The sequence below is a fragment of the Eublepharis macularius genome, chromosome 5 (genome assembly GCF_028583425.1).
Source record: "Eublepharis macularius isolate TG4126 chromosome 5, MPM_Emac_v1.0, whole genome shotgun sequence".
NCBI classification, from domain to species: domain Eukaryota; kingdom Metazoa; phylum Chordata; class Lepidosauria; order Squamata; family Eublepharidae; genus Eublepharis; species Eublepharis macularius.
In genome coordinates this window covers 146,804,021-146,822,410 of record NC_072794.1, presented here as the reverse complement: position 1 = coordinate 146,822,410, position 18,390 = coordinate 146,804,021, and the positions used below count along the sequence as shown (strand labels likewise).

Sequence of the window (18,390 nt, the reverse complement as noted above, 5' to 3'; positions counted from 1 at the left end):
AAAGGGGGTCATGACACTGTGGTGCAGGCCCAGTCAGTATTGGGCCCTTGTGGCATTTTAAAATGACCCACATTCAGCTCTAAAATGGCAGTGGTGTCCCTAGGTCATCTCTGGAGATGCTGCAATGTCTAGTTGTGCCGTCAGTGAAAAAGGTGGATGATAAGCAAAGTAAATACATAAATTAGTAAGATTGAAATTAAAGGCAGTAAAACCTTATTCTTGATCCTGAAGCCATTGTCCGGGGATGAGCAGTCCCGGCACCCCAGGCTTGTCACAGTCGACGGCACCCCAGCAGCAGGTTCAGGGGGCCCAGAGGCTCCAGAGAGGGCAACACAGCTCCAGCCAGCAGCAAGTACGGGAGTGGGGGAGAGCCAGAGGGGGGAAGCCAGCCAGGGAAGCGCAGCCACACCCAGCCCCAATGGACAGGTAGCCCAGACGCTGGCCGAGGCGGCACCTCGTGAGCAGAGGCAGAGACAGCCGAGGCGCATCACCTGGAAAGGCCCTGCCAGCCCCATCCTGCAGGAAAGGCTGAGGGAGAAGGAAGGAGGAAGAAAAGGAGGCCCACCTGGGGGAAGCGTCAGCTGGGACACATTCACATTCAGCCCCACCCTGCTAGAGAGGCAAGGAAGGCCAGGAGGAGTTAGTGAAAGGGTAGGAACACCTGAGGGCAGACACAGCTGGGCAGCATCAGGAGAGGGAAGAAGCTTGGAAGGAAGGGCGGGGGAAGGTGAAGGAATCCCTATAAAAGCTGGCCCAGGAGAGTGTTCGTGGTGGGTTGTGTAGGAGTGATGGAGTGGAGGAGGAGTGGAGATAAGCGAGAGAGTGCAAGGAGGCAAGTTGACAGAGGAGCAGATGGAGGAGAGTAAGAGTTTTAACAGGGTCAGGTTGAGTAGGCCAGCGAGTGGACTGAGAGGGAGCCAGGGTGAGGTATCCCGCTCCTCCTTCCACAGAGCAGGGTCCTGCAGTATCCCTGACACCCCCCTGAAGTTGGAGCCAGGTGTGATGGTGCCCCGCCCAGTGGTGTCTGCAGTGAGCCCGGACAGCCATCATTAATAAGGGTACTAGGCACATAAATTGCTATGCTACACTTGTGTAAATTTCTTCGTGCTCATGCAGTGTACAGCAACTGTCATAGGTTCTCCTTACACTGCATAATACAGCAGCTTACACACTAATAGGATCATTTGCATATTATCATCTGCTCATGTGAAACACAACAATTGTCCTTGCGGTAATGGAGCAATGTGTGGTCCTTAGTTACAGAGAGGCCCAGGGAGGGAATTTGCTTCATGAGAGGTGCTGTTTTTAGGAAGATGCTGCTAAAGACCGTAAGGCGCTTGGTAAATGCAGGTTCAACTTTCCAGGGCTAACGTCTGTAATTATGTAACTGATAATTTCCTCATACAGCAAAGAAGCCTCAATGTCACCCAGAGAGGAAATTAAACACTTCAGGCACTGGGCAATTTAAAAGCATCACTTTCATACTTGTGGATCTTGTGCATGAAGGGCAGCTGGGAAGGACTTGATGAAAGCCCTCTGGCATGTGTATAATTACTGAATATATTGAGTGGAGTTTTGCCAGGAGATGTCATGATCTAAATATAACCTCTAAAAGGTTGCCAAAGTCAAAGAGCTGAAGTTGCAACTGACACATGACATTGGGTCCTATGTGCGTTGTTCTTATCTGGAAAGGGTGCTGTGATGCCAACAGCTACTGTATGAAAGAATCTGATTTAACATAGTGAGTGCCTATCAGGAGATTGGCATCAGGGACTCTGGGCTGCCAGTGGGAATTAGACTTTCGCTCCCAGTGTGTTTATAGCCCATTTATTGTGTGACTTTTCAGTTGTTCTCCCATGTTGGTGATGTGTTCATGTGACAAACGGAAATACTTTAAGTATCCTGTTTCCCATGTGTGACAAAATCAAAATCAAGCAGCTATAAACGTGCTTGTACCAGGTTTTGGCATTGACTCAAGTTCAAGAAGGGGAAAAAATGATTTGCCATCATTCTTCACTCTTCTGGTATTTTATTTATTTGAAATGTTTATTGGCTACATCCTGTACAAAACTGCCCGAGGTGGCTATTGGTAAATTTGAATTGCACACCATAAAATGTCACTAAGGAAACAAAAAAACAATATAAAATAACAGATAAAAGGAATGAAATCCAACTGAAGATAGAGTAATGTGACAACAGGGGAAGAATGCTGAGAGCCCTCAGCATGGAAGAAAATAGGGGTCTGTAAGGCTGGACCTTGTGATTGGCAGGTAGCATGAAGTTTTGGGATTGGCCAGGTCACACTTTTTATAAAAGCCTGGTACAGTGATCTCCATCATGATTCCCATGAGTATCATCATTGTATTGATGTGTTTCTTGGTGCCTAAGCATCTCTTCCTCAAAGCAAAGAACCAGTCCTGTTTTCCCTCCATTTCACTGGAGTAGGAGGTGTTTCTGTCTTCAGAGAGCACCCTTTGGAAGCAGCTGCCTCTATCATAGGAAGATGCTTGGGTGGGGGCCTCCTAACATTTTGCGAAATATCTCAATGCTTTGTGATTTCCCTAAGTCCTCAAATCAGCCATTTTGTGATTGCTATGGGGGCATAGCATCCATTTTGTTGTTGTGCTTACGGCTTTTTCTCAAAATTCCAAAGGTGCCCACAGGTTTGCCAAGGATGGGAACCCATGGCTTAATGTTGCTGTTTTTCCTCCTTGTGATGTGTATTGCTGTGTCTTCAGAAATGTGGTGGGGTGACTTTTTGCCATTCCGCACTAAATGCCCAGAAAGAAAGGCAGCAGTCCCAAATATTTTTAAAGCTTGTGGTGTCTGGGATGTATAAATTGGCCTTTAGAGTGGAGAACAAAGTCAGGAGCCAGCCAGTGATCTATCTGGCCCAATGACTCCCAAACTGTGTCCCTTGAGAGGGACTGAAGTTTATACTGCAAAATTAAGCCTCTATGTCAGATATGTATATGATACTAGTTTGGCATGAAATCTCCCTTCACTTTGCCAGTGTATCAGAAGAATATATCAGGTTAGAAAATTCTTGGAGATTTTGAGGGTGGAGCCTGTAGAGGGTGGGGTTTAGGGAAGGGCCTCAGCAGGTATAACACCATAGAGTCCATCCTCCAAAGCAGCCGTTTTCTTTGAGGGAACTCATTTCTGTTGTCTGGTGATCAGTTGTAATTCTGTAAGTTGACAACCCTTGGGAGTAATGATATACTTAGATTCCCTAATGCAGCTCATGATACAACTGACTGGCATAGAAGAATCCCAGACGTCTTGCCATTGCCCGGGAAACAAATCCCATTCCTTAGCTCCAATTGATGAAGCCAAGAGGAGGTCAGAAATGATGGGATGGAATATAAACTGTGCTGTCCTGCAGCTGCAAGGAGAATGCCTGCTCCTTAATCTAGCAGCTGATTGGGAAAATGATAGAATAAGATATCTATAAAAATTTATATTTTAGTGTATATAAGAACGATGTATGCCTTATTCAGGGGAAAAACTGGGCCCTGGGTATCAGAAGTTTGGCAAATAGCTCAATGGTCTTCAACCCATACTGCATGACCCTCATGTAGGTAATGAACCATGATACAGCTATCATTTTTGCTGCCTTTTGGAAGGCCCTTGCTGCTTATATACATGCATGGAGAGCAAAGCACCACCCTCCTGCCTCTCTTTGCAGCAGCAAGATGCTGAAGCCAGTGATTGGTGGAGATGATTCCTCCATGCTTTGACCCTTGACTTGTTCCTCACTTCCTGGTGCTTGGCTTGTGTTTCATGACCCTGACCCTTTTGATATGCTTCCCATGGTCCTGACACCAAGGAGGTCATGCCTGCCTCCTTCCATGTCATCGTGTAACTCTGATCTCATGTGACTTTGCATCGTGTGCTTGCAGCTCAGTGAGTTCCATGCTCAGTTTGTCATGGGTCTGAAAAGGTTAAAGATCATTGACCTGTCCAATGCCTGGCTGGTAGCTGTTCTCAAATGTGGCTCTTCATGGTATCAGATGCAATGCTTTCCCTTTGCTGTTTCCCAGTTACCTACATGTTATGTTCAGTTCTGTGAATATTGCAACCATGGAAGCTGCAAATTAAAGTGGTTAGATTGATGTAGGGAGAAAGGAACTATTGACCTGTTATTTTTTCCTACCAAAAATCATAACCATTGATATGTTTTTACCTGATCTGAGGACAACTTACAGATGCTTGTTTCTTCTCCCGCCCCCCACCCCAAGGTAGTTCCTCTCTAAGAAATGAGTGACTATTGGAAATTAAGGGTTGGTTGGACCATGAATGTTTATTAAATAATATTTCACACTTTGTTTCAATTAAAACAGTTAATCGGATAATAATTGTTTGTTCTCTAAGTGCAACGAGAGAGACACTTAAGTTTATTTTGTAATAGTTTAGTAATGAGCTTAGACTGCCGGCAGGTACTGGTTTATAAGGCATTAATTCTATTGTTTAGCATGACTGCAGGCTTTGTTTCTGGCATTGGTAAATGGGTTGGCTCTTAGGTCCATTGTATTCTTTATTTTAAATCTCCGTACATACGAAGCAAATACTCACTCCTCCCCCCTTTCTCTGGCCTTTCTGTTTTCTTCCCTTTCTGTCATATGTTCTTTTTATTTAAAAAAAAATCCCACCATTGCCAGTTCCCTCTTTTCTGTTGCATCACACATGCAGCACTGCCATTTATTTTAAATCTCCGTACATACGAAGCAAATACTCACTCCTCCCCCCTTTCTCTGGCCTTTCTGTTTTCTTCCCTTTCTGTCATATGTTCTTTTTATTTAAAAAAAAATCCCACCATTGCCAGTTCCCTCTTTTCTGTTGCATCACACACGCAGCACTTCCATTTCCTGCATCTGGTGGCCAGGAACTTTTGCCTTTATATTATTCCCAAGCCTTGACTCAGAAATGCCTGAAATGGAAGTATTTGTAGCTCCAGATGTGTAGTGCAGAGGATAAATCCCTAAGCGAGTTGCTTTTCAGCTCCTTTCCTTCATCTTTTTGTGGCTGCTGCTCCATTGGCTGCTATTGTTGTGTTTGGATGTAAAGATAAATAAAATGGCAAAGCAACCATCTCAGCAGATGAATGAACAAAGGCCGTTTCCACACGGCTTACCTTGTTCCGGAAAACAGCGAAATCTCGCACGAAATCGCGCAAGAAGACGCGATAACAGCAATCATGCGAGATTTTGCTGTTTTCCGGAACAAGGTAAGCCGTGTGGAAACGGCGCAAGTCTTGACGAAGGAGGAAGAACCAGTGTTATGTACAGAGGGATCAGGGAAACCAAGGTTCAAAACCCTATTCAGCCATAAAGCTCACTAAATGGCCTTGGGCAGGTCATTCATTCTCAGCCTAACCTGCCTCATATGATGGTTGTGAGGATAAAGTGATGGAGGAAGAGCCGTGTTCATCACCCAGAGATCATTGCAGGGAGGTTGGGCTAAAAAATGTGCTAGATAGATTGATAGATGGGTAGATAGGTGTTGGGGATCCCCCGTCCCTGCTCCCCACACTCCACCCTACTTACCTGAGCAGCGGGGGGTGCGCACCTTCCTCGCGCACTCCCCTGCGGTGCAGCGCACTCCTGCGTGCTGCAGACACTGGGATCGGGCCCGTTTTGGCCTGGATTGGGGCTGCTGTGGAGCGCGGGAGCGCTCCTGCGCTCTGCAGCGCTCAAAACGGGCCAAATCCATGGCAAACCGGGCCCATTTTCAGCAGCGGCAGAGTGCAGGAGCGCTCCTGCGCTTTGCAGTGCCGCAAAATGGGCCTGTTCTACCACGGATCAGGCCCGTTTTGAGGTGCTGCAGAGCGCAGGAATGCTCCCGGGCTCCACAGCGCTCAAAACAGGCCCGTTTTGGCATGGATTGGGCCTGTTTTTGAGCCTCTGCGGAGCGCAGGAACACTCCTGCGCTCCGCAGTTCCCAAAACGTGCCCGTTTTGCCACAGATCAGGCCCATTTTGAGGTGCTGTGGAGCACAGGAATGCTCCTGCTCTCTGCAGCACTTCAAAAACGGGCCCGATCTGCGGCAGAATGGCCCGTTTCCGGCGCTGCAGAGTGCAGGAACGCTCCACAGTGCCCGGAAACGGGCCTTCCCAGGGTCCACACGATGATGTCACTCCTGAAGTGACATCATCACGCCTGTGGGGGCGCACATGTGAGCTCTGCATGCACTCACCCCTCTCTCCCCAAAGGTAAGTGCTGGGCCCCTGTCCCCCGCTGGGAGGTTGAGGGTGCCTGGCAACCTAGTAGGTGTTGGTATAGATAGGTAAAAGGAACACATTAATTGTCTCAGGGTCTTGAGTAGAGATGGGCATGATCCGCAGTACGATCGAAAAAACCCCATGATCGTACAGTCGTGACCCGTGCAGTCGTGACCTGGCAGATCATGATAATCTACAGCCAACGATCCAGCGATCGGGATAGGCCTGAATCGGGCGATTGGGCTTGGTTCGGGGATCCAGACACTCAGGCTCCAGCAATCTATTCCCCTGGCAATGGAGCCAGGGGAATGCCTGAGCTCTGTTTGCCCTCCTTCTGTCGCCCTGGAAACCCAAATGGAAGCCCAGCTTTCCTTGATCAGCAGGGCTTCCTTGCAACCACGGAGCAGCAAAGCAGTCACAAGTTGGGAGAAGACACCCGGGGAGGGAGGGGGAAGGGGATGTTCTGTAGCCATGGGCACTCCAATCTCATCCCTGCAAACCCTGATAGGCAGCTCTGATGGCCAAACACAGACCTCCTGTGTTGCTGAATGGGTTCGTCACCGTCTCCCCGTGCCCGCTGGGCCCGGCGGCTGCTGCCAGCACCCACCATTCATGTATTGCTGGGAATACCAGCGCGCTCCACTTCGGCCTGGCGGGTGGGCACATGGGGGGTGCCGCCGGCAAGCGGCCAGACCCCCCGCCCCCTGAGGGGAGGCAGCTCACCGCCGCCTCCCCGTACTCGCCAGGCCTGGCAGCCGCCAACACCCACCTTCCTTTCTTGCTGGGAATACCAGCACGCTCCTTTTTGGCCTGGCGGGTGGGCACATGGGGGGTGCTGCCGGCGAGCGGCCAGACCCCCCGCCCCCTGAGGGGAGGCGGCTCACCGCCGCCTCCCCGTGCCCTCCAGGCCCAGTGGCCGCCACCAGCACCCACCTTCCCACATAGCTGGGAATAGCAGCGCGCCCCACTTTGGCCTCCACGATCCACGGCTCGGGAACGGGAGATGATCGGTGCAGATCGTTAATTTGGGATCGTCGCCGGTGCCGATCCACTATCAGCTGGATCGTTAATTTTTTTTGGATCGTGCCCATCTCTAGTCTTGATTCTCAGTGAGAAAAGGAAGAACAAAATATACATGTGGAATTCACTGCCACAAGTTGTGGCCTGTGAGGATTAGACATGTTCGAGGAAAGTAGATGTGCCAGTGGCTACTAGTCCGTTACAATTCAATACAGTGTTCGGAAACAGGATAACTCTGATGGAGGCAGCAAGATTTGAATTCAATGGCACCTTAACGACCAACAAGATTTTCTGGGTATAAAGCTTTTAAGAGTCAGAACTCCCTTTGTCAGATTCAAGATTTTATCTGATGAAGGGAGCTTTGAGTCTCGAAAACTTAGACCCTGGAAATCCTGTTGGTCTTCTACTGCAGAACAACATAGCTGCCCACCTGAAAGTATATGATAGAGGCAGATATAGAAGATGATCTCACATCCCCCCTAGAGGCATCTGGCTGGCCACAGTCAAAAACAGACTGTTGGACTACATAGACCTTGCTAATGTGATGACCAAGCCAGAGCATTAGATATGTTGGATTGTATAGGTTGGATCCAACCTGGTTTTCTTCTTGTGAAAAAGGGTGGAAAGGGTCTCCTTTGTCCACAAAAATGCTATGCTGACTGCTGAGTTTCATAGTATTTTCATGGACAAAAGCCCTGTGGAACTGAGCTGTAACCAGGAGAGGAATTGGGACTGACTGAGTAAAGCAACTTGACTGGATCCAAGCCTACATATCTGTTCTCCAACTCAGAATCCAGTTGCTGGAGCTAGGGTTGCCAGGTCCCCTGGAGGCCAACCCAGGAGATGGGGGGGGGCAGTGAGGGGTGGGAGGTAGTGGAGACTACACCGCTTGCTCCCATAATGATGTGATTTCTAAATGATGTGCAGAATCCTCTTATTGATACCCGGTTGCCAATACTGGTTGCCAATCCTAGGGACTGATTTTGCAGAAGAAGACTCTGCGGCCTAGCCACTCTCACTAGCCTTGGTGTCCTTCACAAGTGAAATCTGAAAAGATCACACATAAAGCTTCCTTATGCTGAGCAGACCATTTGTCTATCAAGCTCAGTATTTTCTACTCAGGCTGGCAGCAGGTCTTCAGGGTCTCTGGTGCAGGTCTTTTAGTTTGGTGTAGTGGTTAAGAGTGCGGGACTCTAGAGAACCGGGTTTGATTCCCCACTCCTCCACTTGTAGCCAGCAGGGTGACCTTGGGTCAGTCACAGCTTCTAAGAGCTCTCTCAGCCCCACCCACCTCACCGGGTGATTGTTGTAGTGGGGATAATAATGACATACTTTGTAAACCACTCTGAGTGGGTGTTAAGTCATGCTGAAGGGTGGTATAAATCGAATGTTGTTGTTATTACTATTATATCACCTAGTATTGGATTCTTTAACTGGAGATGCTGGAGAGTGAGTCATGCAAAGCAAAAGCTCTTCTACGGAGCCATAGCCCACCACCCATTACTCACTTTGGTTTTTTTGTAGTCACAAGTATACCATTTGAGCAACGATCACATATTGAATTACATGCTCAGTAGTTGCTGGTAAAGGATTGTGATTCCAGCCATAGAAAGAACCTTGGATTTGGGCCCAGGGCTTCCTGATCTATCCAGCACTAAGAATGAATTACACTGTCTTGCTCTCAGTCATTTATGGGGGGGAAATCAAAAGCTGTTCAAAACCAAGTGTTGGAGCCCATAACTCCCTTTTGCCAAAGTGGGCCTAATGACTTGTATCCATCAGCTGCACGGAATGGAGATTTTAGCCAAAGTTTTGTTCCTGGCTGGCAGGGGAGAGTCCAGAACACCATGAGATCAAAGTAGGGACCTACAGTGGAAGGGAGGAATAAGCTGAAATTCCTTCCCCAAACAGAAGTGTTTTTTCTATAATACACACAAAAAAATTCTTCATAGAGTGAAGACTTAGTATAAGTGAGTTACTGGATTCAACTTGGTGGAAGGGAATCATTGGATTCAACCTTATTTTAGCTTTTGCTTTATACTAAATAGTATTTAATTACAAGCTTGAACAGTATTGTATGAAGAACATGTGTGTCAGCCACGAAGATGCCAGACGATCAGGAGCTAAATGAATATTTAATACCAGGGAAAAATCTCTTAGTTTTCCTGTTTATACCGTGCCGAAATAGTCCCAGCAGGCTTACAAGATATGCAGCCAATCTCTTTCAGCCATGAAAGGTTTTATTAGTCCTTGTCTGATTGATTCAGGCATGGAAGTGGTTTTACTGCTTCTTTAGAAAACATTTCATGGCATTCTGCTGATGACTTGATATTTGGTGGTGGTGGGGAAACTGAGGACGTCTGATCTTTATGCAACAGGAGAGATTTCTTCTGCCCAGCTTAAGTGTGATGTAGAAAATATAGCTGTACTGTTATGGCATTTGCAAGGAGGGAGAATTAATTTAAGTGACAAGGCTGGAGAGTTCGTGTCAAAGAGAGAGGCATGTGTGTATGTGAGAGAGAAAGAAAATGAATGAATGTGTTGTTTGTTTTTAAGGATATTTATCACAGACATACCCTAACCTGGATAGCCCAGATAAGCCTGATCTTGTCAGATCTCAGAAGCTAAGCAGGATCAGCCTTGGTTAGTAGTTGGATGGGAGACCTCCAACAAAGACTGGGGTTGTGGAGGAAGGCAATGGCAAACCTCCTCTGTTAGTCTCTTGCCATGAAAATCCCACTAGGAGTTCCCATCAATCAGCTATGACTTGGGGGCACTCTCCACCATCACAGACCTGATGTTCCTGTGCACAGCAGAACTCAGTGTATAAATGCAACTTTTTGTGTGTGCGTCTTCACCACCAAAGAAACAAGCTACACTTTAGATTGAGAATGGCTTGCCCCTTCGGCATTGAGAATTGGTGCATCATGAACAACAATGTTGCAGCTGCATAGACCACTCACCTGTCCCATATCTCACATCAGGTATTTAGATTTTGATCACATGGAGTGTACTTAATATTCTCTGGGTTGTGCCCGTCATGAATAATGTTTGTGGGAATTCTCTATTCTGTGTGTGAATGTGTGTGTATAGATTTAGGAATCTATTTTTCCCCTGTGCAGACCTTTTATCTTCCCCGCCCCCTGTCTGTGCCATGGCTGATCTTTGTATAACTTTTTTTTCTGATAGGAGTCTGAGGTTGATGCCCCTCAATTTAATTTTGAGTTCTGGTTGCATCGAGTGTTTTTGTTAACATGGATGTAATGCCAATAAAGGTTGCTGCTGCTGCAATTTAATTTTGAAACGAAAGTTTGAGGTGCCACATTGATTGCATACATATGCATACATATACATTTTCCTTTAAAGTGCATCTTTGGAGGATTCTCATAAAACCAGTGGTTTGCTTACAGGATAGACCTTAGGATAGACAGAAGAGAATCCAAGGGTCTTTTAGTACCTCCCCCGTGCACACTTCCCCCCTTTGTCTTTAAAAGAAAACTGCAAGTGCTTCATTTGAAAACACATTTCTCAAAAGTGGAAATCATCCACACAGTGTTGTGAAGCTACAGCTAGTTTCTGCAGACTGCCAGTCGCAAGGGATTTGGTAATGTCCATCTCTGGTGAAACAAAATATCCGCATACAGTTGAATGAACTGGAAATCCCGTCCAATAGCACAACAATCGCTTTAAACTACTTGAAAGTCAATATTGTTGATTCAGACTTACTTCACCTGAAAGACATGGGAGTTTGGGAGGCAGTCTTCCTGAAGTATGATGTAAAATTTAGTAGCAGCAACAGACAGACTCTCCAGTGTCGGCACTATAATGCAAAGGTTTCCCATAATGCCCAGTGTATGCAGTCCATATTCCTTTGTCAAATACTTTCAGTTTGTATTAATTTGAAGGGGGGGGGGGAAAGAAAATACACAAATCAGAGGGATGCCTTGCAGTAACACAGACATTTTCTGTTCTTTCCCTCTCATTGCAGAAAGACAAGTTCTGTGTTTATGAGGAATATTGCAGCAACCACGAGAAAGCGCTGAGGCTCCTCATGGAACTGAACAAGATCCCACCCGTCAGAGCATTCCTCTTGGTAAGCAATGGTGTCCCCAAAACCTTTGGGCCAAATTAACATGTGATGTGTTCAGTGGGTATACTTCCTGGGCACCCCCCACCCCTTGGCCACAGAAGCGGCAATCTGTATCAGATGGCCAGAGAATGTGGAGGAGGGCTTCTCAGCCTTTCCTGCCCAGTGACTTTCCCATCCACGAGCTGCTTCATCTCTGCCTTGTTTGGGAGAATAGAACCCAGCTGCCCTTGGAAAGGAACCTTGTGATGCGGAATGTATTGGGCTTGATTGGTTCCTGGGCTCCTTTGATGTTTCCTCTTCTCTCCATTTCCTGTATAGGTGCCTTCTCTCTCTGCCTCTATTTCAATTCCTTTAAAACAAAACAAAATGTCACTTCCCATTTCTTTGCAATAGATTGCCACTATGTGTTATTGCTTCTGGCCTCTACTATGTAAACATTGTGTGAGAGACCACAGATTATGGGTAGAAATGTTCCGGGAAGTAAATTGTGGTGACATTATTTCCAGATTACTAAAATGTCTAGACTCTTAGTATGTCTAGTGAAAGATTGAAGGTTGCTTTCCTGTTTTCCTGGGCCACAGAGTGGGTGCTTTGTATAAAATTTTGATTTGTGGGACTGGGTGCTTAATGGGGACACCTTAATCAATTATTCATTAGTAGTTCAATCAAAATTTGCTCCATGGTACAAAACCAGGGCTCATTTCGAGGGGGATTACACAGGAACGCAGTTCCGGCAGTTTCCCAAAGAGGTCACATGTCAGGTGGCCCTGCCCACCTGACTCAGCCATTTTGGGCCTGTTTCAGCCTGGATTGGGGCCGAAACAGCCCGGATCTGGCCTCTGACGAGTGGTGGATCACTCTCCCACTCAGCAGTGGCCCGATCCTAACCATTTTGGGCCCCTTTTCAGCCATTTTTTCAGCCCCTTTTTGCCATTTTGGGCCCAATTTCAGCGCTGAATGGCCAGAATTGGGTCCAAAACAGCCAGGATAGGTGTTGTCAGGGGGTGTGGCATATGCAAATCAGTCATGCCAATGACACACTTCCGGTGATGGCAAGGGGCATGGCACATGCTGAGTTATGCTAATGAGCTATGCTAATGAGTTCCTCCAGCTCTTTTTCTACTAAATGACCCCTGTATAAAACTATTTTAAAAAGATCATCTCAGAGCCTTGTACTTGGTAGATATAACAGTGTATAACCTCACAACAGCGTGTCTGGATGTGAGTTTTTAGAGAGAGATGTAATTTTAGAAATTTTAAAATGAGTTTTTAACTTGTAAAGGCCTATGGCCACATAAAATAAATTCGTTTACTACTAGTAGTAGTATAAAAAGCCTTGTTTGTTGAGCAAATGTCACTGGAGAATTCCCTTGTCAGGGGCCAGGATCCCCTCTTCCCATACTCACTAGCATCTTGGGGGACAACTAACCCTCACGCCATGTCAGTCTAATGCGTGGCTCCAGCACTGCCTGAGCCAGAGGCCTGACTGAGATGAGGGAGGCATTGTCCAGGCAAACAGTGGAGACAGAGGCAAGGCACTACCCCTATATGAGCTGACTGTGGCCACTGCCTAGCCTGGAGACAGGGTGCATTGCCATTGACATGCCATGCCTGCCATGTGCCTGGAAGCATGGAGGACAGCTTCCATATTCTCTCAGGGCCTGCAGCATCTGGGCAGCTGGCCTATTGGTGAACTGGAGGGAGGGAAGGGCCAGTGGGAGAGTTGGTTGGTCCCACCCCTTTGTGCTCCTGACAAGGCCACACTCCTTGAGGTATGCCAGGAAATTCCTGGGCCAACCTCCCCCACCCAGCCCTTCCTTTTAAAAGAGAGGCTGGAGGTGAGCCAGAGAAAAAGGGCCAGAATCCTCTCCAGCAACTTAGGTAGAGGATTGAGACAGGAGAGAGGGGGCTTTGGTTGTGGTTAAACCCCCTTTCTCTCCAAAGTCAACTAAAAAGACTTGCAGAGAAAGGATGCTGGAGGGTACATCAACCCAGGAACCTAACCCCAGGGAGTAGGGTTGTCAGCTTCCTGCTGGGAGCTGGAGAAGTCCCAACCCCTGCTCTTGTTGCCTCCCACCACTTAGTTGGGTGGTGAGCAGAAATTCGCAGGCAAAAGTGGGAGGGGATTGGCATAAACCCTAGAGTTTGGGGGAAATGCTAGAGTGCCCCCTGCAATTATGTCACTTATGGATCATGGCGGAAATGACAGCATTGCGCTAGGGTTGCCAGTGCCCCCTCCCCCCAGAAATCCCTACCTCCCCCCTTTTCCCCCAGGGAGCCAGATCCTGACATCCCTCTTATGCCAGTAATAATGTAAGAATTGCCTTTTTAAATCAGAGCAAGATCCATCTAATCCCATATTACATCAGTGACTGGGGCTTCTGATTAGAGATGGGCACGAATCAGAAAAAAACCGAACCATGTGGTTCGTGTTTCGTCAAATTTCACGAACCACGAACTTACATGAACCTGTCCTGGTTCATGAACCGGCTCATTTGGTTTGTGAAAACGGCACATCCAGGTCAGAAAATCATCACTTCTGGTTCAGCAGAAGGTCACTTCCAGGCCAGCAGAAGTTCACTTCCAGGTCAGCAGAAGGTCTGCAGGAAGTCCATCCCCTGTTGCCTAGGAAACTGCTTGATTGGCACCAGGCTGTCTGCAGTGACGAACCAAATGAACCAGCCTAAAGTTCGTGGCGGTTTGTCAGAAATGGGAACTGACGAACCGTGGTTCGCGAACCACGAACCAGCCAGGTTCGTGCTTAATTTTGGTTCGTATTTCGGTTCGTGCCCATCTGTACTTCTGATTCCCCAGGGAAGCTTATAAGCAAGGCACCCAAAAAAGTAAGAAGATCCCTGCTGGATCAGACCAATGGTCTTTCTAGCCCAGCATCCTGTTTCCTGCAGTGGCTGGCCAAATTTCCATGAAGGCCCACAGCAGGGGTACAGGGCTTAAAGGTTCCCCTGTAGTTACTCCCCATCATCTGGCATTCAGGATATATTGCTTCTGAACATGAAGGTCCCATTTGGTAGTCATGGCCAATAGCTACCAGTGGATCTTTGTTCCATGCGTCTCTCCTTTTCCATTTGAAAGTAGTGACAGTCCCCACATTCTGTGGCAGTGAGTTCCACAAGGTGATAACCCCCTTCTTGAATCAAAATCTGAATCAGACCATTGGTCCATCAGAGTCAGTATTGTCTATTCAGGCTGGCCGCAGCTGTCCAGGATCCTAGGAAAAGGTGCTACTACTACTACCTGATCTTTTAAAGATCAGGAGATTGCATGGAAAGCAAACCCCTGAACTAGGGCCTCTCCCCCTCCTCTCTTAATGCAGAAGTTCTGTTTCATTGTTGTGGCTGCTGGCCACAGTATCCTCCATGAATCTGTCTAAAGTTCTTGAAGTGAGAGGCCATTATCACATCAATTTTATTTCCCTTCTGGCTCTTCCTGCCTCTTTAAAAGGCCCTTTAGTGCTAGGGCTAACTTGGATCAATGCAGCTACCTGTGTCTATTGTCTACTTTGTGGATACTGGATTTAGCTGACAAAGAAATTGATTCTTCAGCTGGAGGAAATATAACTTGGTAAGACACAGTTAGGTAATGCCAACCCAGTCTGGCTTACATGCCCTAAAATTAACCCCCAGTAATGGCAATACCAGAACTAGTATGGTTTTCCCTTTGCTATCAACTTTTTAATGGATGCATGTGTTCTGTTTGGTGTCAGAGAGGCATTTGATCAACTGCTGGTTTTTGTATTCTTGACTGGTTGGCTTCCATTTGTTTTTCTTTCTTGCCAGAAGGCCAAAGGTGGAACCTTGTGCTGTCTACACACTGCTCCCATTAGGGTGGCAGAGCGTTCTAGCCAGGGTTAGACAGATTCTTTAAGATTGTTACCCCAAAGATTTTTTTCCCTTCCCCCCTCGTATGATGAAGAGTTCTGGAGAACTTCAACATTTGTCCTCTATGTTGTGTAATTTTGGTTGGTGCTTTAAAAACAGTATGACTTTGCTTATGCTTTTGGACAATATTTGCAAGTTTAGTGGTGCTCTGCCCCTTACTTGCACATATCATAAAAGTCGCCTCAGCGCAGGGCAGAGAGAATATTTTTCGGAAGCTGAATCCTCCACCCACCTTGCTATCTTACTTTACTTCATGCATCTTGAAATTAATCCCCAGTAGAAAGATAAAATACTTGTTTTGTAATGTGAAAATAATTCATTGTGAATTGTTTAAAACTGGAAAAGTATCTGCTGTTGGAGCCATCATTCCAGAATGTTCTCTGTGCTTATTCATTGAACTCTTGGAGACGAACATTTATTGATTGATTTGTGTAAGGTGCTGTCAAGTCACAGCTGACTTACGGTGACCCCATAGGGTTTTCAAGGCAAGAGATGAGGTGGGTTTGTCACTGTCTGCTTCTCTCCACTGACCCTGGTCTTCCTTGGTGGTCTCCCCTCTGAGTACTAACCAGGGCCAACCCTGCTTGACTTCCAGGATCTGATGAGATTGGGCTAACCTGGACAGTATTGATTTACTTGTATTTGTATTCCAGTTTTCTCCCTAGTGGGAACCCACTGGTAGCTTACAACATGTTTCTCTCCTTCTCCATTTTATCCCCATGATAATAGCCCTGTAAGGTAGGTTAGGCTAACAGAGAGTGAGTGGTCCAAACGACACCCACTGCACTCTATTGCAGAGTAGGGATTTGAACTGGCCTCTCTAGACCAGCACTTTAACCAGTGCTTTATGCTCGCTGTTCAGGTTTGTCACCTCATCGCTGCACTGGCCAGGGAGGACTAGAGATTGTGGTGTCACACTGCTAGCTGCAGTTTGTTGACACCCCCCCCTCGATTATTCTTTAAATAGTTGTATTCAATGTGGATATCAGTGCTTGTGGCTTGTATTCCTTTTTGTCATTCTTCTTTCTCAGCCTTCCTTCTTCAATCCTGCCCATCTTTGTAAAGTCACCATTTAATGAGGTCACATTAGAATAAAAAGAGCTTTTTGTACGAATAGAATTGGCCTGGGCCCTCCCAGAGTCTGTAACAGATGCCCGTCTTGGAAAATGTGGGAATACTTCAGTTCTGAAAATGGTGTGATTTAAAGGGGCAGTGTGGGGGCAGGAGAGAACAACAAGAGGACAGAAATGGCTTATGATTCACACAAAAGGACTGGAAAATTGGATGGAAGGTGAGGGCCAGATCTTCCAGTCGGAAACATTCTAAAGAATGGGTGCCCTTGGAGGAGAAGAAATTTATGACTGGGGTCTAGCAAGAACATTTCTGAAAGGAGAAATTGTTCAAGCTGCGTAACGTCTCAGGAGTTTTAGGTAATTTTGTCCTGGAAAATTTTCTTGTGAGAGAGCAAAGCAGGCAAAATGTGGCAGGCCCAGAGGTTGAAAGGATCTACCTATAGTTCTAAATCCAGGTATTAAATGTAAAAGTAATACCTCCATTGGCTGGAATGTACGATCAATTTAAGATTGCTCTCTTTAACATTCAGTCACTCATTTAACAACATACACATATGCTCGCAAATAGAGGCAGACTCAAAAAGTATTTTTTGTGTGAGTGCTAGTGTAATGGATTGAATGCCAGAGTAGACCCATGTTCAAAGCCCACTCAGCTATGAAGCTCACTGAGTGACCTTGGACTGATCGTTCTCTCAGCCTTAGGGGGCAAATAGGAAGAAGGGAAAACTGCACACATTCCCTTAAGCTCCCTGGAAGAAATGGTGTGGGTAGACTTGCCTATTTAGTCTTGTGTCTGCTCTGTTCCTTCATAGAAGGGGGGTGGGCGGGATATATGAGGATCTGCTTTTAGCATTAAAAGAGGTGTATGGGCAGGGAGGGCAGAAGCTGAGCTGTTTCCTTTTTACTGCCTTTTCCCATGTTCCACTGCTTTTGGAACTTTTCTGTTAGCCCAACTCACAGCCTATATTAGAGCCAGGGGAGGGAATTGGGAGCCTCTGAGGGAAGGAATATTATCTAGGAGGGAATTGAGGGATGGAGAGGAGAAAGCTCCATTTTACACATTGAGGGTTGTCTGGCTGGAACAAAACTGGAAAACGAACCCTCGCTAGTGCAAGAAGTCTATGAAATTTTGGGCGAGTTTGAGCTTACAGATGGAGATAGAAATGCTGTCACATCATTAGATTAGAGTGTGCTACAAAGAAGGAAAGTTCCTGAATACTATTATGACTCTAATAATCCACAGTTCTGACTGGAATGCTGTCAGTAGTTCGGTGCATCTTTAAAGTGTTCTTTTAAGGCATTTTATAGGATGCAAATACAAACACACGTGCACATACTTGTCTAAATGCAATAATTTCCCCAGAATCACTTTGCATTTAGAATACCCTACAGAGTTCAGTAGGATTCCTTAAGGGTTTTTTTTAAAAAAAATTATCTAAGTCTGCATAGAATGGCAGCCCCAGTTGTAGAATTTGGAAGTTTTGGGTGCAGAATTTGTGTGTTATGATGATCCTCTTTTCATTTTCTGCTATACAGTAGATTGATACTTTTCTCAGCTCATAGCTTGTGTGGGGTTCTGTAAAAATATTGTTATTGGCATATTTGGAGGCTTCATGTCAAGGGTAACATTATTGTTCTTTTCTCATTACAGAGTTGCATGCTTTTGGGAGGGCGGAAGACAACAGACATTCCACTAGAAGGTTATCTGCTAACTCCAATCCAGAGAATTTGCAAATACCCACTTCTCCTGAAGGTAACATCACAAATGGAAGAAGTTTGTTTTGATAGCAGTGTTCCTACATAACCCATGCTAAGTTTCAGCTATGGTTGCTACATATTCAGTTCTGTACTTTTGCATATGTGAATGAGAACTTGGCTCTAGTTCAGGTGGAAAAAATATCTGTCTTTCTTCATGTGCATGTACAGTCAAAGAGGTGAGGTCTGGAAATAGGGTTGCAATGCCTGGCAACCAGCAGGAAGGCTGTGTGAGGTGCAGTGTCCCAGTAGAAAAATTAAAAAGAAAAATAAGGCCTCATCTACTTCCAGAAAGTTCTTGTATAAAGTTCTGGTGATTCCTGGAGCTACCTA

The 18,390-nt window shown here is 46.3% G+C and overlaps 1 protein-coding gene across 2 annotated transcripts in view; it reads left to right on the top strand.

Annotated features, from left to right (window-relative positions):
* The window catches only part of PREX1 (phosphatidylinositol-3,4,5-trisphosphate dependent Rac exchange factor 1), a 301,144-nt gene that overhangs the window by 125,342 nt on the left and 157,412 nt on the right, over positions 1 to 18,390 (top strand). For both annotated transcript variants that reach the window (XM_054981047.1, XM_054981046.1), the window contains exons 4-5: positions 11,229 to 11,333; positions 17,954 to 18,055. In XM_054981047.1, coding sequence (XP_054837022.1) covers positions 11,229 to 11,333; positions 17,954 to 18,055 — 207 coding nt within the window. The remainder of the gene's footprint in view (positions 1 to 11,228; positions 11,334 to 17,953; positions 18,056 to 18,390) is intronic.